At 45.4% G+C, this 25,585-nt stretch overlaps 1 protein-coding gene across 3 annotated transcripts in view; it reads left to right on the top strand.

Annotated features, from left to right (window-relative positions):
* Nucleotides 1-24,597, top strand: part of TMEM132B (transmembrane protein 132B) — a 399,927-nt gene extending 375,330 nt beyond the window's left edge. For 2 of the 3 annotated variants that reach the window (XM_069557620.1, XM_069557619.1), the window contains exons 6-9: nt 15,837-16,042; nt 17,969-18,239; nt 20,767-20,958; nt 22,290-24,591. In XM_069557620.1, coding sequence (XP_069413721.1) covers nt 15,837-16,042; nt 17,969-18,239; nt 20,767-20,958; nt 22,290-23,438 — 1,818 coding nt within the window. In that variant the 3' untranslated portion in view covers nt 23,439-24,591. Of the gene's footprint in view, nt 1-15,836; nt 16,043-17,968; nt 18,240-20,766; nt 20,959-22,289 lie in introns of all 3 variants that reach the window. The other variant, XM_069557618.1, reaches the window with a different exon arrangement.
* Nucleotides 24,598-25,585: the final 988 nt, after the last annotated feature.

The raw sequence follows: 25,585 nt of genomic DNA, 5'->3' as shown, positions 1-25,585 counted from the left end.
GTAGTAGGACCCCACTCCCTAGCATGCGCCAATCCAGACATCACTAATCCATCCCAGCACTCCTTCCTTCTACAGCCCCGGCTTCTTCTTGAGCAGAGGTCCCTTGAGCAGCCACTATGGGGTGATTTGTATTGGCAAGTGAGACAAACCTATTTCCTATTTCTGATAAAGCCTGTGGGGGAACTAGCAAATGTTTTCATAAGAATTGAGGAGCATGATGCTAATGAGGCCATGATAAGGACCTCAAAATCTGATATATTGGAGAAAAAAGAAACAAAACACAGTATTTCTGTGCCATTGCACTACATCCTATTGATCTCAGGGACACGTAGCAGTAAGTAGCAGCTGGAAGCAAGACCTTAGCTCCCTGATTGGGAATTGAACCCTGGTCGCCTGGGTGGAAACCAGGAATCCTAACTGCTAAATGACAGGGGCTAGGGGCTGGAATCTAAGTCCCAATCCTAGTCTACCCTGAAAGGAGGAATCAGACAAGAAGACAGAAGGTATAGAAGAAAGTATATTATGTATTAGAAAAGCAGAGTACATGTGGAAATATCCATGGGTGAACTCAGCATGAGAGTTGCTTGAGTCAAGCCTTTGGGAAGTTAAAATCCTTTCTAAGGGGAGGAGTCTTCTGGGTCTCTGTCGTCTTGCCGAGTCGTCGTCTTTGCAGCCTGTATGCTAAGTCGCTTCACATGTGTCCAGCTCTTGGTGACCCCATAGACCTGTAGCCCGCCAGGCTCTTCTGTCCATGGGATTCTCCAAGCAAGAATACTGGAGTGCGTTGCCATGCCCTCCTCCAGGGGATCTTCCTGACCCAGGGATCAAAGCTGTGTCTCTCATGTCTCCTGCTTTGGGAGGTGGGTTCTTTACCACTAGTACCATCTGGAAAGCCCCATTGTCTTTGACTCCCTGGCTGGTTTGTCTCAGGACCCTCCCCTGGGTGTGCTCACATACCTTAGTCAAAATGGATTTCATTGCAAAGGCATATGGGAGGAAAATAGCAAGACTTACTATGGTCTGACATCCCCTGCCTTTTTGACCCTGCGAAGACTTTTTTCACATGTATAACATCTCCCTTGCCCCAAGCATGGAAAATGTATTACCTCTTGATCTCCAAACAGGGTCTGGCTCCTCTCTTTTGTACCCAATGTCTGGTTATCCACCCTATTCCTGTTGTCGTTTCTTGTATAGAAGTGCAGATCTTGAAATGTAGACAAGAGTCCAGTCATAAGAAGGTAACCCGGAGCCCATTTGTCTCTTACCTCAAGAAATGTAAACAGGGGACTGGTAGTGAGTGTCCAACCTGGAGCCCATCTTTTTCTCACCCCAGGAGGTGTGAACAGGAGGCCAGTTGTAAATATCTAGCTGAGAGCTTATCTATCTCGTCTCACTATCATTTGTATCAGGATGTCCTTAGGCCAAAAGTCATAAGATGATAGTGCTTGGGTGCTCAGTCAGTGTCTGACTGTGACTCCATGGACTGTAGCCCTCCAGGCTCCTCTGTCCATGGGATTCTCCCAGGCAAGAATACTGGAATGGGTTACCATTTCCTTCTCCAGGGGATCTTCCCAACCTAGAGACTGAACCTGAGTCTCCAGCATTGACAGGTGGATTCTTTAGCACTGAGCCACCTGGGAATCCCATAAAATGATAGGCTTTGAGGCAAATACAGTCCCCAAGACAAGCCCCCCACACAGAGTCAAGTACTTTTAAAATGTATTCTTAGATGTCAACATTCAAACATTAGTAAATTTCACTGAACCCTGGATCTCCCATTTCTCTTTCAAAGTCAGAGGATCTCTGCACACAGCCCTGACATTCCCGCATGGCAGCGGAAGGCTCAGGGGAGTGGGAGCTAACCCCTTTGAGCAGGGTTTGGGGTGCTCCCTCTAGTTTTTCACAATCCCCGAGTTTTCTGTCTTTCAGAGAAGACCTCCTTTCCTCGTTTGTGTCACCTCCCTGGGCCCAGAGGGATTGGGTTGTTGCAACCCCAATCAGCCTCCACAGAAGCTCCATCATCCCAGGCTAGTCGTGCTGAAGAAAAAAAAGAAAAAAGGGTGAATTATATGGGTAAACTGAATTCTATTACAAATATCTTAGATAAATAAGTTGTGTTAAGTGAGATATATTAGACCAATGTATTAGATGCAATTATTGTAATTTATTGCTCACATAGGTAGAGGTTTTCATGAGGCAGAGTCATTTAAGAACAGCTGTAATTTCGCCACAGGGGCTACTTCTGTGTTTTGTTACCAGTCTGGAAATTTTTATATCCAGGATTTTAATCAGCCTGTGTCATACTGGCAAGGACTCCGAGTTGATCAAGGGGATGAATTCCAGGGACTTCTGTGCTACCTAGGCATTGCTGTGCTTTACCCCTCCCTCTGTGACTGGCTCAGCCTGGCTAGGCTCTGAGTCGCCGGTCCCTCTCTGAAAATCTCCTCTGAGAAGTCTGGATACCTAGCCTTTCCTTGGCAGCGCTGAGCCAGTCCTGTCTTTGCCAGATCTTAGGTTGGGCCTTTCAACCTCTGTCTTTTCCATATTCAGATTTTGGAGGAATTGGTGATGAGGTCATTGTTGGCATTTTCTTTTTCCCTTCCCCTGGAGTCTCAGAGACTTAAAACAAAAAGAAACAAAAAAAACCTCTCAACTACTTTTCATACCTTGAGTCCCCAATTCACAGCATGCTTTGATACAAAAGTTTCTCAGGGAAATTTTCAGAAGTACTTTCAAAATCAGCTTGGAAAACACAAACCCTGCAGATTTCTCATTCCCCTGAGAATATGCTTATCCTGCCAAAATGCCTTTCTTTTATGTGACTAATTGCTGTGCAAACCCCGGACACCTAAGCTTGTGACTCCAGCCTGTGTGCCAATGGAACCTCATTCAGAGTGCTTCTCTCCACCAGGGTCAGTGTCTGCTGTCCGAGCTGGTTCAGGAGGCTGAGCAGCACCATATGCTGGGCTCTTACCAGATAAACAGCTCTTCATCCCTCCCGGGCCACCGTTTGATGCACAGGAAGCGCTTGGATCTTTTCCTAAACTTACAAGCGTTGGTGGTGCTTTGAAAAATCTCCCAATGTCGATAGCTACAAAGCTAAAATAAAAACATTCCCCAGAAAAGCGTATGCTAAACTTTACAACAAACCATAATCTTGGGCCTAATTTGCTGTTGTGGTTTTGATAAGGGGCACAATTTTGGAAGCACTTGTCTGTTGAGGTAGAATCAAACCTTGTCGAATACGCTTCAGATGGGGATTTTTTTCTCCTAGTGGAAAAGAGCCAGAATTTTGTTATTTCTTCATGGAAGCGGCCTAACTAGCAGAATGCAGTCATTGAGTGGTGATGCTTGACTGATGAGGGGGAAGATGAAGTTGGATGGAAGTGAGTGTCAGCTTTAAAAAAATGCATGAAGTAAAAAGTCTCAAGTTAAGTTTTATTTGGGGCAAAATGACGACTGTAGCTTGGGAGATAGCACCTTAGATAGCTCTGAGAAACTGCTCCAAAGAGGCAGGGTGCAGGGGGAGGTCAAAATCACCAGTGTGACTTTGGTGAAGGGGGTACACATGCAATCAAACACACATTTTTTTTAGAAGGTTGTAGCTAGTCATGAGGAACGGTCATCACCATGAAAGATTCTAGTGCTTTTCTAGATATGAGGAGGTACAAGAATTAGGCTCATAAAATTGGCTCCTGAAAAATATCTAACTATCAGACCTGTCCTGCCAGTTTTTCCCCCAAATACAGAGTGCCTCATTTCTGCTCTCCACCCTGAACTCCTTTCAGGGGTGTTGAATATTGGCAACAGCATATTTAATACTTGTAGAGGTGGATGGCAGGCTTCCCAGGTGACGCTAGTGGTAAAAGAACCTGCCTGACATTGCAGGAGACATAAGAGACTCGGGTTTGATCCCAGGGTCAGGAAGATCCCCTGGAAGAGGGCATGGCAACCCGCTCCAGTATTCTTGCCTGGAGAATCCCGTGGACAGAGGAGCCTAGTGGGTGTAGGGTTGCACAGAGTCAGACGTGACTGAAGCGACTTAGCAAGCACACACAGAGGTGGATGGTACATACTGTTGGCAAGTACCAATTTGCAGTTGACAGGGCATCAATGGGTCTGCAGTGGAGGAGCGTCCTGGGCATCTTGGATGAAGGTGAGTGGAAGGTTGGTGAACCTGAAGCAACCAGTGAGGCCTGAGCATCTTGTAAATGCCATACAAATCTTACTGTCCTAACAGTCACTGTTGCTGACAGTATTTTGCACAGGCATCTCTTTTCTCCACTCATGCCTTCTCAAGGGCAGGGACTCTTGGGTTTGCTTTGGGTCCTCAGAGCCCTGCTTGGACCTCAGTGCATATCATCACTGAGTTTTAACCTCAGACTGACTGTGAGCTCTCTGTGCCTTTGAGATGGATCCTCCTCCTCCCCAGGCTGCAGAGTTGCATTCTCTGAGGTCTCTGTAGCACCAAGACTTTAAGATCCTGTAAGGAGGAGTGTGTTTCAGATGAGCTGGGAAGCGAAATGGTCTCCATTCTGCCCACACTGGCTCCGCGATCTGCCCTTGCTGGGAGGACCGGATAATCAGTCAGTTCTGGGCTGGGCGCTGGGCACATTGCTTTGGAGGGATGAAGAACTGACATGTTCCAGCCGTGATCTGACTAGGAAAATGAGATTGATCTGCATGAAAAGAGGATTAATAAGAATAAATGAGTCTGAGAGCAAAGCCTCATGATCAGACCTTGACAGTGAATGAGTCTCCTTAGAGTGGAGGCTTTCAGTGTGGTGCTGGATGTGATGGATGGATGGGGAGAGGCTCACAAGACCTGCCCATTACTGTTGTATGATATGAGCAGATATGAGCAGAGCACTTCATCTCTTATTTATTCTGCACAGTTCCTGTACATCTACAAGATACTGGGCCCTGTGCCGTGAGCCTGGGCTGCAGAGAATTGAGTAAGGCAGCATGCCTGTCCTCAAAAGACTTGCCTTATGATCTCAGAGGCAGAGAAGTAAGCATTCATATATTAACTCATAATCTATGAATGTACATATGTATACATACAGAAGATTACTCGAGTCAGAATCCATGGACTTGTCTCCTGGAAATCTTCATGAGAACAATTTGACTTTGCATATTCATTTTTTTTGGCCCTAGAGGTAAAGAAGCCACCTGCCAATGCAGGAGACATAAGAGATGTGGGTTCTATTTTTGGGTCAGGAAGATCCCTTGGAGAAGGAAATGGAAATCCATTCCAGTATTCTTGCCTGGGGCATTGCATTTACAAGGTAGCCTGGCAGGCTATGTAGTCCATAGGGTCGCAAAGAGTCAGACATGACTGAAGTGACTTAGCACCCTTTCATTTTTTTATAATAGTCGACAGAATGATGTATAAACAACATGCACCATTGGCAGTGGACTGCTACATGATTTCAATTCTGATGTTTGGTTTTGTTTTTTGGTGGTGGTGGTAGGGTTGCTGCACCACATGGCTTGTGGGATCTCAGTTCCCCACCCTGGGATTGAACCCAGGCCCCTGGGCAGTGAAAGCAGAGAGTCCTAACCACCTGACCATCAGGGAATTCCAGTTCTGATGTTTGGATTTGTGTTCATGATTGTACAATGGGCCCAAAGGCCATGGAGCTGTAGCACATGAATAGTTTAGCTCCAGAGAATTCGATTTCATGTTGGAATTCTCCAGGCAAGAATACTGGAGTGGGTTGCCATTCCTTTCTCCAGGGGATCTTCCCGACCCAGGGATTGAACCAGGGTCTCATGCATCGCAGGCAGATTCTTCATCATCTGAGCCACTGGGGAGAGCCCCACAATTATATGCATTTGGCCCCAGAAAACATCGTGTGCTTACCTTCACATATATCCATATACACATATATGGGTAGAAATTGTGCATCTTTTAATCTGATTACCTTCGTTACTCTGCCTGGTCATGTATTCAGCAGTATATACTGGCATAACCTGCGGGGCACACAAGCGCAATGGTAAGGGTCTCCACATCTTCCAGAGATGTGTGATGCCTTCCTCTGGTGGCTAAGCAAATCAGTGGTGATGGTGTCACTGACCTCTGGCCTTCAGGAAGACATTAGAGACTGAATTATGGCCACCGAGAAACCCTTGGCTGATAAAATGTTATAAGAACTGGGAGACACATTTACAAACAGTGAAGGTGGTAATAGTCCACAGAGAGAACCAGCACACTATAAATTGCTCAGGGGTTCTGGGCAGAGCGTTAAATATGCATATACTGCCCATCTGTGCAATTATATGCTATATATACACACACACGTGTGTGTGTATCTCATATGCATACATGTTACTGTGCATATTCTTTATATTAAAAATTATAACTTCTGTGCCTAGTGAATGAAAATAGGGATTTTATTGTGTAATACTGGTTAGTTGCAATTTTGCTTCAGTTAACGTTAAAACCCAACTGCCACTTGTGTGAGTCATTAAGAAAAGAATGAGGTATTTTATAGGCAAATGCTCTATTAGAGCCAGGTGAAGGCCAATTGATAAAACAGAGGAAGGAGCAGAAACTCAGATCAAGTTACCTGTTCAGAGTCACACAGTGCTATTAAGCCCAAGTCAGTAAAGTTCTAGGGGGAAAAAAAGATGATCAAGATGGTATGTTTACTTACTGAAGGGAAGGGATAGACAGTTATGATTCAGAGAAGTGGATGCCTCTGACCAAAGAAAGTCTGGCATAGCCTGGGAAAGCCCTGGGGACAGGAGCACTGTTATGTCCTAGAGCAGCAGTCCCCAGCATTTTTGGCACCAGGGACCAGTTTTGTGGAAGACAATTTTTCCACAGACTAGGGGGTGGGGGAAGGATTGAAGGCAGGAGGAGAAAGAAACTACAGAGGATGAGATGGTTGGATGGCATCACCGACTCAATGGACATGAGTCTGAGTAAACTCCGGGAGTTGGTGATGGACAGGGAGGCCTGGTGTGTTACAGTCCATGGGGTTGCAAAGAGTCGCACATGACTGAGCGACTGAACGGAACTGAGGGGCTGGGGAGAGATGGTTTCAGGGTGATTCAAGCACATTACGTTTATTGTGCACTTTATTTCTATTCTCACTTCACCAGCTCCACCTCAGATCATCAGGCATTAGATCCCAAAGGCTGCAAACCCCATCCTGGAGCTTTTTTCTTTCTGGAAAAAAAAAAAGTTTGTCTTTTTTTTTTTTTAATGGTTGCACTGTGGGATCTTAGTTCCTTGGTGGCACTAGTCGTTAAGCACCCGCCTGCCAATGCAGGAGACATAACAGATTTGGTCCCTGGGTCGGGAAGATCTCCTCGAGAAGGAAATGGCAACCCACTCCAGTATCTTCCCTGGAAATTTCCATGGACAGACGAGCCCGGTGGGTTACAACCCATGGGGTCACAAAGAGTTGGACACAGCTGAGCACAAGCATGAAGTTCCCCAGCCAGGGATTGAACCTGGGCCCTCAGCAATGAGAGCATGGAGTTTCGACCATTGGACTGCGAGGGAATTCCCCATTCTAGAGCATCTTATTGTATAAATCTTACTGGATAAACTTTAATGAGGTAACTTAGTCATCACAAGCACATAGCTCTTTGCAAGAGTCATGATGCAGGCCTCTTTTTAATAAAGCAGCTTAAATTTAACTCAAACTGATTACTTTAGATACAACAGAATCCCTTAAGGGCTCTGAATGGCAGTTTTTATTACACTTTGGCTTGAAGACTGAGACTTTTGCCTTAGAGGAAACAGAGGATATGGGAGTGTGTAAAGTTTCCACTGGGGCTGCTGTTCCCCTCCTGAGCCAAAGACACAAGAGATGCCCCGGGGCCACTGCTGGCTCTTCCCTAAGTAGCTGATGGAATTCAGAGCAAGCCAGTGGGTACAAGCTCCCATGTGTTTACAGGCTATAAAAGCTCAAACCTCTCACACGAGGCCCTACCGGGCCTTTCTTAAGTCAGTACAATTTGTCACTTGGATTCTTTTTTCTAGCTTATATGACATCTAGCAGAGTCTGCCCTGGGGAAGCAAACACTTCATTTCTCTTTCTCCCCGTGGGCACGTGTCTTTCTCTAGATTACAGGTTAGTTTGTAGCCCTGCATCAGCAGTTCTCTGATGTGTTTGAGAAAAGTTTTTATTTTTTATACACATTTTTTTTTTTGATGAGGACCATTTTTAAAGTCTTTATTGAATTTGTTGCAATACTGTTTCTGTTTTATGTTCTAGTTTTTTGGCCCAGAGGCAAGTAGAGTCTTAGCTCCCTGACCAGAGATGGAACCCGTACCACCTGCATTGGAAGGCTCAGTTTTAACCACCAACGGCCAGGGAAGTGCCAAGAAAAGTTTTAAATTTGCAGTTTGGTAACTGGGAGAAGTACTCTTTTCAGCTGACTACATCTCTGAACTGAAACTGGAATGTGGCTGACATGATTTTGATTTTGATTTTTATCAAGCCGAGGATAAGCCAGGCTCCTTATTCTTGATTTTATAAGTAATTCTTTAAGTGAAAGCTAAGAATGAACCGAATATGGAGAGGGGATCAGTGGTTACTACAGGAGCTATTTGACCAAAAGAAAAGGACAGTGTCAGGTCAGAACGTGTCGCTTGGGACCCTGGCCCTCCATTACTGGCTAGATGACCTAACGGAAGTTTAGTCTTCTCATCTGTAAAATGGGTAGAGGATCACTTTCCCACAGTACCCAAGTGCAGGATTTTTTTCAGATTAAGGGCCAATTTTTATGGGATCCCACCAGCATTTTATGAAAAGTGAAGGAATAGGATGGACTGGAATGAAATGGCACAGGGCAAGGTGGAGTGAAATAGAATGGGATGGTATGGAACAGAGCAGAAAATTCTAACTGGGCTGTCATCACTGTTTTTCTTTTTTTAATATTTATGTTTATTTAGTTATTTTTTTGGCTGTGCCAGGTCTTAGCTGCGGATATTGGATCTTCGACCTTCATTGCAGCATGAAGAACCTTTAGTTGTGGCATGTCGTATCTAGTTCCCTGTCCAGGGATCAAACCCAGGCCCCTGCCTTGTGGCAATGAGTCTTAGCTCTTGGACTGCCAGGAAGTCCTGTCATCTCTGTTTTCTTATCTTGTTTGATTTTCCTTTTAAGCCCATCTTGCTATCTGATTTTGAGCATAATCTTGCTAGCATGTGAAAAGAGTGCAACTGTATGATAATTTGAACATTCTTTGGCATTACCTTTTTTGGGGATTGAAATGAAAACTGACGTTTTGCAGTCCTGTGGCCACTGCTGAGTTTTCCAAATTTGCCGGCATAGTGAGTGCAGCACTATGATTTCAAAAAAGAAAAAAGAGCATCATCTTTTAGGATTTGAAATAGCTCAGCTGGAATCCCATCACCTCCACTAGCTTTGCTCATAGTAATGCTTCCTAAGGCCCACTTGACTTCACTCTCCAGGATGTCTGGCTCTAGGTGAGTGGTCACACCGTCGTGGTTATCTGGATCATTAAGACCTTTACTGTACAGTTCTGTTTATTCTTGACACCTCTCCTTAATCTCTTCCATTTCTGTTAGGTCCTTGCTTTTTCTGTCCTTTATTGTGCCCATATTTGCACCAAATGTTCCCTTGGTATCTCCAGTTTTCTTGAAGAGATCTCTAGTATTGCATTTATATCTATGTGTGTCAAGTTTGTCTGTCTCCTCCACTGGATGGTCAGCTCCGTAAGAGTAGGGACTGTAAAAAAAATAAATAAATAAAAATAAATAAATAAAAAAAAGAGTAAGGACTATTTTTATCACTCTATCCTCAGCACCTAGGACAGTTCCTGGGTCTTCACTGACATTAAATACATATTTATCAAAGGAATGAATGATTTATCCTTATTTTACAGATGAGAGGTCTGTGACAGAAAAAAGCTATGTCAAACTACACTGGGTCTCCAAGCTTGCTCTCTCCATCCTCCATTGATAGGATGGGAGGGTGTACGAGCTGGAAATTTCAGGTACCCTCGAGTTTACCAATGGGGCATCCGAGCCTGGAGATGGAAAGTGACTTATTCAGTGTCATGAGGGGAAGAGTTGGATGAGGACCCAAGTTACTGGCCTTCAGTCTGAGGCACCGAACTGCTGTTTGCACCTCCCTCACCCCGGACTTGAGCACTAACTATCAAGCTAGTCTGAACTAATCCATGCTGTTGCTGCTGCTGCTAAGTCACTTCAGTCATGTTCGACCCTGTGCGACCCCATAGACGGCAGCCCACAAGGCTCCCCCATCCTTGGGATTCTCCAGGCAAGAACACTGGAGTGGGTTGCCATTTCCTTCTCCAATGCATGAAAGTGAAAAGTGAAAGTGAAGTCGCTCAGCCGTGTCCGACTCTTAGCGACCCCATGGACTACAGCCTACCAGGCTCCTCCGTCCATGGGATTTTCCAAGCAAGAGTACTGGAGTGGGTTGTCATTGCCTTCTCCGGAACTAATCCATACCTCCTGCTTAATGACACATCACTGGTGGCTTTGGGCCAGCGTGGAGGGAGTGATGGGCTCAAAAGGGGCATGAGGGATCTTTGGGGATGGTGGAAGTATTCTGTGGTTGAGTGTGGCAGTGGTTTCATGGTGCACGCACCACCCAACTCATCCAGCTGTACCCTCCAAATGGATACTGTGCATTGAACTTAAATTACACCTCAGTGAGGGTCATAAAAAAAGTCCCAGTGTGTGTACTGACGTCTCGTCTTTCCCAGTCAGGCCCTCCTTCTATGGGCTGTATGATGAGGGTAACACACACTGTAAGGAGCCCTGTGCCCCCATTCAGAGGACCTCTGCCCCATCACCAGCTGCGATCCCTGCAGGAGGTGCCTGTCCTGGGCCTTACTTTCCCCATCTGTAATGTAGGGACAAAACACTTCATGAACAGGGTATTCAGAGGAATCAATGGCTATCATCCTATGTAAAGTTCTAAAAAAAAAAAAAATGCATGATGATAGTAAGCACTCAATACATGATAGCTATTGGTTTTCTTTTTTTTGTATTTCTTGGAGACGTAAACCCTCAAGGTCAAATAAATATTTTTTGAGTACCCGCTGCTCCTGTGGGTTTCATAATGCACTTGCTCAACTTGGTAATAAATACAGAATGTTTAAATTGATGACAGTTGAATTGAAAGATGTTTTTTTCTTTACATGCTTCCTTTTTTCCTATCTTCATATGGAATTCAGCATTTATTATGATTTGTGAAACATATTCTTTTATTATATAGCTTTCCCTCCATTACTCAGATCTTTTTATTCTTCAGTAATGCTCACACATAACATATATTTATAAAATTAGAATGAGTGTGTCCATATAATTTTAACTCCATCATTTTTCACTAAATATTATTTCCTGATTATATTTCCCTTTCCTTAAATTTTATTTAAATTTATTGTATGATTCCACGTTTCATTTGTGTGCACTGTTATTTATTGAACTAGGCATTTCATACAGAATATTTTTTATTTTCATTATAAACAGCACTGCAGAAGGCACCCTTTAATTTTATTCAGCTTAAACAAACACCGTTTACGCTTCTTAAACTGCTGTTGCCAAGTTGTCAAGGAAGTAGACGGCAGCCATTACTCTTGACTGTGTGACTTTTTTTTCTTTCTAACTCATTTCTGCAGGTCGGGGGAGAGGTCAGGAGGGAAGCCCTATAGTCTCTGTGGTGTAGACGCAGGTACGTCAACAGTGTGGCAGACTCAGAGGGAGGGTGCTGATACACAGACTCAGTTCTTGCTTCTTTTCTAAATAGAAAACGAAACCAGTGATGGATCTTACAAGATACCCAAAGGAAAACTATTTACACCGTGTTTGCCCCTATTACTCTAAAGTACTGTAACTGCAGAAGTGTGATTTGACAGTAGAGCGGTGAACCTCTAGAGGCAGCCTTCCTGCGATGACATTGACAAGCCATCTGGCCCATGCTCACAGATTAACGTGGCACGAGCCGTCAATCTCCGTCTTCACATTTCCGTCCCCAGCTCTTCTTACATTAGAATACACAGCATTTGGTGTGGCTTCAGGGCCTCAGAGAGCCCTGGGGGTATCCTTACGGTGAGTGGTAGGAACCTGACTCTGATCCTTACCTTGCAGTGTCCGTCTGTCTGTCTGCTTCCCCAATACACATGCCTCTACAATGTGACATGACACAGAGATCTCCCTTTCAGTTCCTAGCCCAAAGGCCAAACTCACCGCTGGAAATCCAAATTTATCAGATTTTTTTACCTCAACTCCCTGAGTATTTGGACTAGGTTTCTTCTACTTGTCTGCCTCCTCTCATGATATCCTTAATGTGATAACCTGGTGTACATCACCTCGTCCCCCTTCTTATCCAGATTCAGGCTACTCATGGAGCAGAGGAATGAATGGGACCCAGAGGAAACTGGTGACATAGTCACACTGAACATCTAGTTATTGAACACTTGCTATCTGTCATCTCTGTGCTAGAAGTAGAGACACAGCAGATGAGAGGAGACAGGCCCATGGCCTCAAGCAGGTTACTTTCAGGTGGAGAGCAGGGAAAAGAAACAAGTAAAAAATAGCCAGGAGCATTCAGAGAGTGATAAATATTGAAAAGTAAATTATAAAACACAACACAGAGCAATCCAGAGTAACTAACATAGTGTGGTACTCCGTTGCTCAGTTGCGTTCGACTCTGTGCGACCCCATGGGCTGTAGCTTGCCGGGCTCCTCTGTCCCGGGATTTTTCAGGCAAGAACACTGGAATGGGTTGCCATTTCCTTTTTCAGGAGATCTTCTGACCCAAGGATGGAACCCACATCTCCTGTTGTGTCTCCTGCTTTGTCACGCGGGTTCTTTACCGCTGAGCCACCAAGGAAGCCCTGTTCTTATGATTGGCTGGACAGAAAAGAGGAAGGGGTGTGTGTGTGTGTGTGTGTGTGTGTGTAATGGGGCAGGGGTGCTGGTGTGGGACTGGATGGCCCAAGACAGTAGTTCTGTCTGCCTCAGACGTGAATGACAAACAGATCTTAGTCATTCAGTCATGGGAAGGTGGTGGCAAGGTGTTCAGTTGGGGATAAGTTCAGGAGAGCTCCAGGGAGAGAAGACCTGTGACCCACGAGGGAAGAGCCTGTGCAGGGGCAGGGAGAGGAGTGCAAAGGGAGCCTGGAGAAGCTGGCAGTACCGTGTCCTTAGGTCTTGTAAGCTGTAATCAAGATTTTGGACTTTGTCCTGTGTAGCGAGGGAAGTCTCTAGAGGGGACTGGCATGAGAAGGCAGAGGAAAGAGCAGGTGTCAGCAGTCCTGAGGGCTGGCTGGCATCGTTACACACACAGGCAAAGCCCTGGGAAGTGATGTTCCCTTTCTTGACACTGGATTCAGTCTCGGTCCAATGAAGGTCATGGTGCCCGCCACACGCAATTATTGTGGGGATTAATGCTTCCAGAGAAGAGGAAGAACCTCACAGCCAGTGAGTTCCTGTACCCATAAGAGATCCCTACTGCAATCGATTCTCATTATTTACACTAGTTATATCCTATAAAGTCCCTGCAAACACTGAAATAACAAATACTAAACCATTCCTTCTAGAGGAAACACACACACATACGTGCATCTCACATAGGTTATAATAATCCTGCAGATTCAGGAGAGTTGAGGTCTGTACTGGAGGGAGGGAGGTTGGGGAAAGTTCTAGCAATGGGTGAGGCCCACGTGAGCTGGGAGAAGGTGAGGGCAGAACCTTAACGCATCCATCGCAGCATTCTTGTCAGTGAGGAACGCTGTTCTCTTGATAGGTCTGCTATTGCCACTGAGTCCAGGGATGTTTAGGGGTCTTATCGCATGTCTCCCACTGCAGTGCTCTGGAGGGAAGGCAGAAGTTTCTCTAAAACAGGCCTGCCACCCAAGGAAGGGCAGTTGGCTCAGCATTCTGTCGGCCTCACAGGATTTTAAAACAAAAACACAGCTCTCCACTCGTTTTTCTGCTTTAATTGAAAATCTTAACTCTGGTTGCTCGCTTTACAGTCCTGGGCAAAACAATACAGATTTACGTCCCACAAACATGCCTTAAAAGACAGCTGATTTGCTTGGTTCATCATTTTTGTTCTCTCCTTTAGGAAGTAAAGCAGACAGAGAGAGATAGGCGAAGTGGATTCTTTTACACTTTGAAGAGTGATGGAAATGTCTCTTCCGACTCCCACTGGAATTTCAGGGGGAGAGATACATTAACTGCCACTTTCCACTGCCATCTGGGGGCAGAATTTTTGCTGCTCAGAGTAGTGGAGCCTGGGGTCAGGGGACTCTGGAGGGCTAAGCTCTGAGAGGGTGGGAAAGCGCTCCCCGAATGAACTCAGCCTGATGCGCAGTTACCCATCAGTACCCCTGTTTATTGCTTTGTAACCCACAGTTGTCAGGTTAGTGTTGCTGTGGCTTCATCCCATCTTCCTATTACTGGCCTTGCTTAATTCTGCTTAAAGATTCCCAGAGATATCAGTGACATGGTGAGGTGGCAATGACAGGGGCCTGTGTCTGTGATTCTGATGTAAGAACGTAAGCATCATTTTCGTTATTGTCTCCTCAGTCTTTGATTTCACTCCACTGTGAACCAAGCTCATCTTTTCCTTCTTGTGGAAGCAAATACACATTGATGTCCTTTTTCTAGGGGGAGAGGACAGGTGGTGATAATTCATCCCAAACAACATGGAGGTTTGCTCTTAGAGTTTGCACCTTGACACTGATGGCATTGCTCTGGGCCGTTCACCTGGTCACACGGAGGAAGCAGTTGGACCTGTGCCCTGGGGCTGGGAAGGGAGGCTGGGCCGCAGGTACTGATTCAGGTGAGGAAAAGAAGGTCATGAGTGAGCCTTCACTTGTGGCTTGGGAAACAGGCCTCTTGGGGGCACTCCAGGTGAGCTGGGGACCACTGCCAGCAGGCCAGTATCCCTAAAAGTAGTGTGTGACCTTGAGCCAGCGACGCATCACATGGCTGACCTCGGGTTCTTCATCTGTAAAATGAAGGTTGCAGGCCCCAGCAGTTGTGTGATTCTGTGCTAAACTGATTGTTGCTTTTGTGTCTTCTGCCCATAAAGTGATGATCTCCCCCTCCCCATCCAGATATGTAAAAGACATTCATTCTTCTGATGGTCTAGGCGAGAAAGCCATCAACATTTTCCTTGCTTCTCTGGAAGATGTGAAGTGCCGCAGGGGCTTACGTTGTCTGATACCTAACCTGCGAATGCATCGTGTTAAAAGGGTGCCTGCCCCACGTGCTGAGTCAGAAGTCCATAGCAGAATGCCACATCCTCATCTCCATCCTGTAAAATTAATGCAAAATGTAATGGGGCAAAAATAGTTGTATCCATATTTCTGATGCATTTCATGAGTGTATTTCTACAAGGGTCTTAATCTAGTGCAAAGCTCTCTTGGTTTTTCTCAGAAAAAAAAAATCCCTTTTATGGCTCAAATGAAGTGTTGTTTTAGTAACATATGGATACCTTTTAAACATCTTCAGATACAGCACTTATGCTGCACCTGGGGTTTGATTAGTGGTGGTTTGAGTACATAAAAAGAGGTGAGGAAAAGGAAAAAAACACACAGAAAAGGCAACAAAGGTTATGGAACGCCATTAAATTATGTTTATGGTTTTACTTGTCAGTAGTTTGTAATACAGAATGGTTTTCCTGGAGTCCATTTGTCAGTATTGTCACCAATTAGTGCCTACAAATTACCTTTTGTTCAAGCCACATTCTCCTGGTTGTCTTGGGGCCGCACAGATCAGAGCTGTTGCGGTTCATGAGCTTTTACTGTCAGGTTGCACATGTGCCTTTTCTGCTGATGCATCTGGCGATTCTGTCCCCTCCCCCAAGGTCTCCAACGGCTGTGATTCAATTTTTGTGAATGGGAAGGAGATGAAGAGCAAAGTGGACACGATCGTGAACTTCACCCACCAGCACTTCACCTCCCAGTTAGAGGTCACGGTGTGGGTGCCCAGACTGCCCCTGCAGGTTGAGATCTCGGACACGGAGCTGAGCCAGATCAAAGGATGGAGGATCCCAGTGGCCTCCAATCGAAGGTGAGGAACTAAGGGTGAGGGGGGGACCCTCAGAGGGGGCTGTGGATCTGAGGCTCCTGGGGCTCAGCTCTGAGGCAAAACGTCCTCAGGGACTGAGCCTCCAGCAAAACTGCATCTACAGTGGGCACTAATGGGAACAGAGTTAAGATGGATCTGACTTGGGTCCTTACTCTGACAGGTGGAAATTGTAATAGGGATAATATAGTCAGCCCTCTACATACAAACCCTCGTGTTGTGAACTTTCACAGATGCCAATGCACGTTCGCATAGTCCCGTCCCATAAACTAGTTCACGTGTCCGGCATGCGCTGTCACACGGGCACATCTCCTACGAGTGGCTGTGCTTTTGTGTACTGTACAGAGTACAGTAGTACAGGGTCTTTGTTTCAAGCCCAGGATGTCCGGAAGTGAGCATAAAAGCAGTGGTGACGTAGCTGATATTGTTAAGGAGTGCCAGCTGTTGTACTGCACTACTGTACTTTTCAAGGTCCTGTGCTGCAAGATTAAAAATATTTTCTTCATTTTCTGTTTGTTTTTATGAATTATTTGCATGAAAAGTGTTATAAACCTATTACAGCAAGCTACTCTAAAGCCCATTGTGTTAGTTGCGTACCTAGGCTATCATAGTTGGACTTACAAACAAATTGCACTTAAATGAATGCACGCTTGGAACGGAACTCATTCTTATGTAGTGGGTTTACTGCCATATTATCTACCTCACAGAATAGTTGCTAGGATTCAATAAAATGATGCAACGCATAAGAAGCACACAGCATAAGGCCTGGCATTTGGGCAAGAGCTCTATTTCCTGCTGCCCTAGTGTTCTTTCCTGCATTATCCATTCTCAGTTTCCTACTCGAAAATTCAACCATCCTTAGTGGAGCACAGTACAGTGGCTAAGCTGTGAACTCTGGAATAAGGTCACTAAGTTTTCACTCTGGCTTTTCCGCGTTTGGGTGTCTCTGGTGGCTCAGATCGTAAAGAATCCACCTATAATGTGGAGGACCTGGGCTCGATCCCTGGGTTGGGAAGATCCCCTGGAGAAGGGAATGGCTACCCACCCCAGTGTTCTTGCCTGGAGAGTTCCATGGACAGAGGAGCCTGGCCGGCTACAGCCAGCCCAAGGGGTTGCAAAGAGTCAGACACAGCTGAGCGACTTTCACTTTCCCGTGTATAGCCGTGCGACCTTGGTCAGGTTTTTTTAACTTCCCTCTTCCTGTTTCTTCATCTACAAGTTGGAGATGACAGTAGAGTGGCTGAATAGAGTTGTTCCAAGAATTCAGTGAAGTGATACACCCTGCAGCAGCCAGAACTCTAGAGATAGCATTTATTCACTTTACAGGAGCAGGTAAGGCAGGACCCGGCACGTATTCCAACTCAGGACATATGAGCCTCTGCCCCTCCCTCCCCTGACATAAGACCCAGCCCACCGAGGGCCCCGCAAACCAGTCAGCAGCCGCCAAGCCAGGTCCTCTCATGAGGGACGCCGGACAGGTTCATCTCGAGGGGAAGTTTGTGGAGTAGTGAAGCCAGAGAAGGTTTCTCAGGGCAGGTCATGGGCAGGCAAGTGGAGGAGAACTCGTGTCAGGACAGGGGGAAGGGCCGGGGTGCCGAGGAAGGAGGAGAAGTCAGGATGTGCGTGTCAGACGTGTTTCAGTTTTGTTAGCAGCTGGGCCTGGGCGGGGCTGATCCCCAGCCCTGGGCGAGTGAGGTAGGGCCGTGGCAGCACATGTGACGCTCAGTGACCACTGCACAGGGTCTGGGAGTAAAGAAGCAGCAGGTGGTGGGTGACCGCTGGTGAGCACTCTGGCAGGAAGGAAATCCAGTTCACATGAAGCATCACAGTCATGGGGAATCTGGACAAGGAGGTAGGGGAGACCCTTCTTCACCAGGATAACGTTGGCTCTGCTGTGTGTGTGTGTCCCAGGCCCACCCGAGACAGCGAAGACGAGGAGGATGAGGAGAAGAAGGGGAGAGGGTGCTCGCTGCAGTACCAGCACGCCCTCGTGCGCGTCCTCACCCAGTTCGTGGCCGAGTCCCCTGACTCGGGTCAGCTGAGCTACATGCTGGGCCCTGACTGGCAGTTTGACATCACTGACCTCGTGATGGATTTCATGAAGGTGGAAGAGCTGAGAATCGCTCAGATACAGGATGGCAGGACACTGGTGGGCCGGGAGCCGGGCATCACCACCGTGCAGGTACAGGCACCCAGCACTCACCACCTGCCCCAACCCTGGTCTGTGTTGATAAGTGTCCAGGCAGATGCTGGAGGATAGCGTGTGTGTGTGTGCATCAAAGACTTATGGGCAGTGATAGAGGGTTTGTTAATTCTAACAGTTCAAACTCAAATTAAAGTTTGTGTTACTTTTTTTTTTAAAGATGCTTCCCTGATAGTCCAGCGGTTAGTGGTTAAGAATCTACCTTGCAGTTCAAGAAACATGGATTCAATCCCTGGACAAGGAACTGGAATTCCAGTAGAATTGAAACAACTAAGCCTGTGGGCTCCAGAGTCCGCTAGCCACAACTAGACAGTCCGTGTGCCCCAACGAAAGATCCCACATGATGCAACCAAGACCCCATGCAACTAACTAACTAAATGAATACTTTTATAAAAGACAATAGAATTCACAAAAATTCACAGAACAATTGAAAGATATAAAGTAATGATAATAAAATTATATTGTATTTTCCCCAAAAGGTCAAAGTCATTTTCAAATCTTATTGTCTAGAGTAGCAAATAAAAACCTTGAAGAATAATCAAAGAAAAATGTTTGCCTTTTAGAGAGCTGAGAAAAAATATCTCATTCCTTTTACCAAAGCTAAATTTAACGCACAGTCTAAGCAATCTTTCCCCTAATGTGATTCTTTATTTTTTATGTGTCACTAACAGAAGACAGTAGAACCTATGAAAGCTAGTTTTATTTTCCTCAACTTGAGCATTAACCATTTAGCTCTATTTTACCTTGAACAGTGGACACAAAAAATTTTTTTAAATGTATTGCACTAAAAATAATAAAAACCACTCTCCACTTTACTATAGTAACAGTAAGACTATTTTCTAGCCAGTGGACAGGATCATTCTGCAGAAAGAATGCAGCATATTTTTTAATAACAAGTTAGAAGGTTACTGCTCATAGTTCACAAAGTCAGATTTTTTGGGTGTTGCCCAAGTCAATTTTTGACAAAGCTGGATTCAGTGTTGTATTCTGCATCACTCTTTCATTGCTGTGTAACAAATCAGCCAAACATATCCCAGCATGAAGCACCGCTAATTTATTAACTCAGAGTTCTGAATGTTGGGAGTCCAGTTGAGCTTGGGGTACCAAGTCAGGGTACTGCAAGGCTGCAGTCACAGTATGGGTCAGGCTGGGCTCATGTGGGTCTTTGAAGAAGTGTTGCAAGACTGAGGACTCTGCTTCCCTGTGGACTTTCAGCCAGAGGTCATTCTCTTCTCCTAGAGGTCACCTGCATCCCTCCTTATGGAACAGATCCACCACCAGATTCTCACTCTTTGAATCTGACTTTCTCTTCTACCAGTCAGGGAGAAAGTGCTCTGATTTTAAAGGCTCGTGTGATTCCATGAGACCCACCTGGCTAACCCAGTATGGTCTCCCTATTTTAAGGCCAACTGTGCCATATCCTATAACAGAGTTGGGAGGGTGATTTCTCATCGTATTCACAGGTTTGAGAGATTGGACAGAACGTCTTTGGGGGGATAGGTCTAGAAATTCTATCCACTAGATATAACTCTTCATTTGATATTCACCCCTGATTGCGAGGGCTTCTCTGATGGCGCAGTGGTAAAGAATCTGTCTGCCAATGGGGGAGACTAGGGTCTGGTCCCTGGATTGGAAAGATCCCCTGGAGAAGGAAATGGCAACCCACTCCAGTATTCTTACCTGGGAAATCCCATGGACAGAGGAGCCTGGTGGCCTACAGTCCATGGGGTCACAAGAGTTGGATACGACTTAGCGGCTAAACCACCACCACTACTGCTTGCAAGCTAGATGGTAAATTAAGAAAAATGGTTTCTTAGGAGAGTAAGATTCTCCTTCCCACTTTGCTCACCTGGCTTATCCAGTGATGACACGGCAGCCCACACACTGGTGATCACTGGTGCATGCGTATGTGTGTTAGTCACTCAGTCGTGTCCGACTCTTTGGGACTCCATGCACTGTAGCCCACCAGGCTCCTCTGTCCATGGAATTCTCCAGGCAAGAATACTGGAGTGAGTTGCCATTCCCTTCTCCAGGGGTGAGTGATCCATAGTGAACATCTAATGCTCACTGGAAGGAGTACGAGTAGGAAGAGATGGCTGAGCACCAACCTTTTAAAGAGCTTTTACTGCAATTCTGCCATTTTCACAACTAAGTATTATTTGTTGGAAAAATGTCAGTCTTTGGTGCCTAGTACCAAGGTAGGCAATTTTTAGTTATTGCCTCTAAATTAAATCAAGCTTAAAAAAATATAGTACTGTTATCATGATATGAATCAAAGGAAAGAAGTGGGCCGGGATGATATTTGTGCTTAAAACTCCTTCACTTGGAAAGCGTAATTGAACAGGATCATGACTTAGCACGCACACATTCATGACTTGCTCACATACACAATTTCGCTACATACAGTCACGTCACAGGAAACTAGGAGAACACTTTGGTGGGAGCATCAGCTGAGGAGTTTCGAATGGTGTAATGCAGACACTGAGGCTTCCCACTGACTCTACAGGTCCTGTCGCCTCTCTCTGACTCCATCCTGGCTGAAAAGACTGTGACCGTCCTGGATGACCGGGTCACTATCGTGGACCTGGGTGTGCAGCTGGTGGCCGGCTTGTCTCTTTCCCTGCAGCCTCACAGGTTGGACAAAAGAGCCATCGTCTCAACAGCAGCTGCCCAGGATGTTCTTCAAGCCCCACAGCAGGTAAGATTCCAGAGTCCTTTTGTTGCTGGACAATTGGGACCGCTTCTTTCTCTCTCACATCTTGCAAAGGAGATAAATAGAGCACTCATAACTGGGACTGGTGATTCTTGAAGCTGCTTCCTATTTCTTATCCAATCTGTCCTATCTCTGAGAAAAGTACTCAATGTCTTAGACCCATTTTCCTTGTATGTTCTTCTTGCTTTAGAGCAGCCTTACCTGTTTTAGACACAGTCTGCTGCTAGACCATGACGAAAGGCTCCCATATTCTTACTTTTGCCCAAGCAGGTGCCTATTGACACTTGGAAATTTCATTTCAGCTACTTGAATAAGCATGGCATCCAGTCGCCACTGTTGACAATGATTGCCAACTTTCACACTCTCCCCCTCTTTAAACTTTGACATGTCATTGATAAATATACCAGGGCACTGTGCCTTTCAAGCAAACTGGTCTCAGGAGGCATCCTTCCATAAGCATGTCCAGCCAGGGCATGTTTTGCTCTGTCAGCATTGGCTTCCTAATAAGGAAAGTTCAAAGCAATATTCTCTTGAGCAGGCGCCCAATTCGTTGCACCTGAATTTGATTCAGATAAATTGTTTGATCTTTCACAATGTTTTTAGAAGGGTCAAAGTCAAATTCTTTTGTCTGGCATGCAGTAAATTACAGTAAGTCCTGTACATACGCACCAGTTCCATTCTGAGAGTGTGTTCATAAGTCCAGTTTGTTCCTAAGTTTAACAAAATTAGCCTAGGTACCCAACTAGCACAATCGGCTATATAGTACTGTAAGACAGTCATTTTATAATACTTTTCACACAAATAATACATAAAAAACAAGCAAAAAGTAAAGAAAACATTTTTAATCCTACAGTACAGTACCAGCTACATCACTGTCGCCGCTTTTACACTTGCTTCCAGACATCCTGGACTTGAAATAAAGATGCTGTGCCACTGTACTCTATACAGTGAAGTACACGAAAGTACAGCCGCTTGCAGAGGGTGCATGCACGTGACAATATATGCCAGATACAAGAGCTAACTTGGGTGACTGGACATGCGCACACGTTTGCATCTTTGAAAGCTCACAACTTGGAAGTTCCTATGTAGGGGACTTATTGTAAAATACACTTTAATGCATTAGCTTACATTAGTAGGGCTGTGGCTTATGGCTCATGCCAATTCAAGGCAAGCCAAGAGCTGTTCACAATAATAAAACATAGAAATTAATTCTCAGTTTGTATGTTTAAATAATATTACATAGAAAATCATATTTACATTTGCAGGTTTTGAAGGAACCCGATTATAACATAATGCTCTGGTTTCATTTCTCTTAGGAAGCCATCATCAGTTCTTGGATTTTGTTCAGCGATGGTTCAGTGACACCTTTAGACATTTACGATCCCAAGGATTTTTCAGTTACTGTCTCATCTTTGGATGAAATGGTGGTGTCTGTCCAGGCAAGCCTTCAGTCCAAATGGCCAGTTGTGGTTGCAGAGGGGGAAGGGCAAGGGCCCTTGATTAAACTGGAAATGATGATCAGTGAGCCCTGTCAGAAGACCAAGAGGAAGAGCATTCTTGCCGTGGGGAAAGGGAACGTCAAAGTCAAATTTGAGCCCAGTATTGATGAGCACCATGGAGGCACCAACGATATTGAGGGCATAAACCGGGAATATAAAGACCACCTCAGTAACACCATAGATCGTGAGGGAAACCAGGAGAGAGCGGTTCAGGAGTGGTTCCAGCATGGTGCCTCTGTTGGCCACGAGGAAAATACCAACAAAAGCACAACCCCACAGTCTCCCATGGAGGGAAAAGACAAGAAGACGCGCAAGAGCGGTGGTCCAGATGCCTTCACAAGCTTCCCCGCTCAAGGGAAGTCACCGGAACCCCATAATCCTAGTGACCTCACGGTGACCTCCAGGGGGCTTACTGACTTGGAGATCGGCATGTACGCCCTGCTCTGCGTCTTCTGCCTAGCCATCTTGGTCTTCTTGATCAACTGTGTGGCATTTGCTTGGAAATACAGACACAAAAGATTTGCCGTGAGCGAGCAAGGCAACATCCCCCATTCCCATGACTGGGTCTGGCTGGGGAACGATGTGGAGCTTCTAGAGAACCCGGTGGACGTGACCCTCCCGTCGGAGGAGTGCACCACCATGATTGACAGGGGGCTGCAGTTCGAGGAGAGGAACTTCCTTCTGAACGGCGGTTCCCAGAAGACTTTCCATAGTCAGCTGCTCAGACCTTCTGACTATGTCTATGAGAAAGACATGAAAAATGACCCTCTGAGTTCCACAGGCCCCAAGAGGAAGAGGGTCAAGTTTACTTCCTACACCACCATCCTCCCAGAGGACGGCGGCCCCTACACCAACTCCATCCTGTTTGACAGTGATGACAACATCCAGTGGGTCTGCCCAGACATGGGGCTGGGAGAGTCCCAGGGCTTCAGAGACTACATGGAGAGGCTGCAGGACCAGATGTGAACTCCTTTCTCATGTTTGTATTCACCTTTATGCCTTCTGTTTTTTGAATGGTGGAGCCGTGAGTCTGATCAGCAATAGGGGATGATTTAACAGAGCTTCATTTGTGGCGGTCTGGCGGGATCCCTTTCTAAGCAGGTATCAGAGAGAGCAAAGGCAGCTGGGTTTGAAGCTAGGCACTGTCTCTGAGTCGGCCACGTGTGGGTCCTAGAGAAATTCTAAGACAATGATTTTATCTGCTGCCTGGTACTAGCTCAGTTACAGTAGAATAAACCTGACCCCACAGACATTGTTAATCATCTCGTGGCAAAACAGCCGTGTGGAATTAGAAAAGACTTGGGTTTGATTTTTCTACTCCTAGACCTTTTAAAGCACAGTGGACATTTCTTGCCCTTGGCCTGAGATTGGACATACCTGAAAGATGCTGAATGTAGCCGCCCATATTTGTTACGAGCATTGCTCATTATTTTTATATATCTTTGCACTCGCACCTGGTTCCTTTGACCTCTGCAATTCTTTTTGAAACATGAAGACAAGAGATGCCATTCTTTTCTCTGAGATCTGTTTGATTTACATATGAGTTTTAGTCCCCACGATTTGCCATGTCCTGTTATTTCCTGGGTGTCTGTGCGGGAGTTCAGGGTCTTTCCAGTTTTCCACACTTCATCACTTAGGGGCAATAGCTAAGAAGCTAATCCTCATGCTGTCTTTCCTTTTTTGTGGTTGAACTTTGTTGTCTCAGATAGGGACGTGGGATTTTACTTAAAATGTTAATGTACTGTGAGGGGGGCCATCTCCTTTACAGTTTTCTACATGATGCTTAAAAACTTTGGAGAAAAATTATGAACTGTGAACCTTTTATCTTCTGCTTGCAGGAGTCATGAGGACCTCCTTCTTGGAGTGCGTTTCCGAGGGCAAAGCAGTCCTCAAAATAGTTGTATTGATACTAATGCTTTGTGGTCAACACTGTTTGTTATCCAAACTGATATCAAGGTCTAGAAATGATACGCACAGAAAGGAAATTGCATAGGAAGTACCTTCAGATGAAACTTTTCTTTTACCAGAGCCAAACTTTATTAGAACAGTAAGTGGAATGATGTTTCAACTTAGTAATACATAGAAATCTACCCATTCAATGATTTCCACCCCACCACAAAAAAAAGCTCATATATAAACATATATATATATATATATCCCTAGTCATGACTCTGGCAGAGGTAAAACCTATACAGGGTGTACATTAATCAAGAAAAGCAATGGTTTTTTTTTTTTTTCCCCAAAAAATTCATAAAATAAATGACTATTCCAGAAGCTTGAGAAGCAGTTGTGATGAAAAACCATAGCTATTGGGAAATTGAAATGGCAAGCAAGAGAGAGAAAAAAAAAAAGCATGATTCCTGCATAATTTTAAAATAAATAATGTTTTTCAAAGAACAGCATGCCTGGTCTCAAGCAAAGCAAGAAGTTCAGATTAGGAAACTATGGCAACATTCTATTAGGATGTGATAGCTGGAAGAACAGACACTGGATGAGTATGCCTCATTCCAAGCTTTCTTGAACCATTTGCATCTCAGAGAAGTAGAAGTTTAAAGACCCAAAGTGGCCAGGACCTGCAGGAGGTGTTGAAACAGTTCCTTGACTCTTCGATGGCTGATGACTGGGCTGTTTATGAGGGTGTGATTCAGTGGTTATCTTATAGGGTTCCATGGACAGGAACATGACAACTAGCCTCCTCCAGCCACGACATGGCAGACATAGCGTTCTCCCTGTGTCTCCTGCCCACAGGACTACAGTACATTTATAAACCATGCCTAAGTTACCAGTGATGCACTGCCTGACCTCCAGGGGCTGGTGTTCAGCTGCTCTTGTGTTTAAAACGGGGATTAGGAACTGAAGCTGGTAAGGTTGCCCAAATCTTCCAGTTCGATTGGGAAATGAAGTCAGGAGACCCAGGTATTGGCTCCCAAAGGAGTTTGCAAAGAGATGGCTGACACCTTGTAGGAAGAGCTGCTCTGGTAGCCAAAGGAAGCTGCCTCTGCTTTTCACAGGACTTGGTGGGGAGGTTGCTCAAAACCGACTGTGTAGGGCTGGAGAGAAATTCACATCCTAATGGAAGCAGAGCTGTCCATATGAGTCCTGCTCCCCCCTAA

The sequence above is a fragment of the Ovis canadensis genome, chromosome 17 (assembly GCF_042477335.2).
Source record: "Ovis canadensis isolate MfBH-ARS-UI-01 breed Bighorn chromosome 17, ARS-UI_OviCan_v2, whole genome shotgun sequence".
NCBI classification, from domain to species: Eukaryota; Metazoa; Chordata; class Mammalia; order Artiodactyla; family Bovidae; genus Ovis; species Ovis canadensis.
Note: the sequence above shows the minus strand (reverse complement) of the source record. Positions and strands in the feature narration are given on the sequence as shown.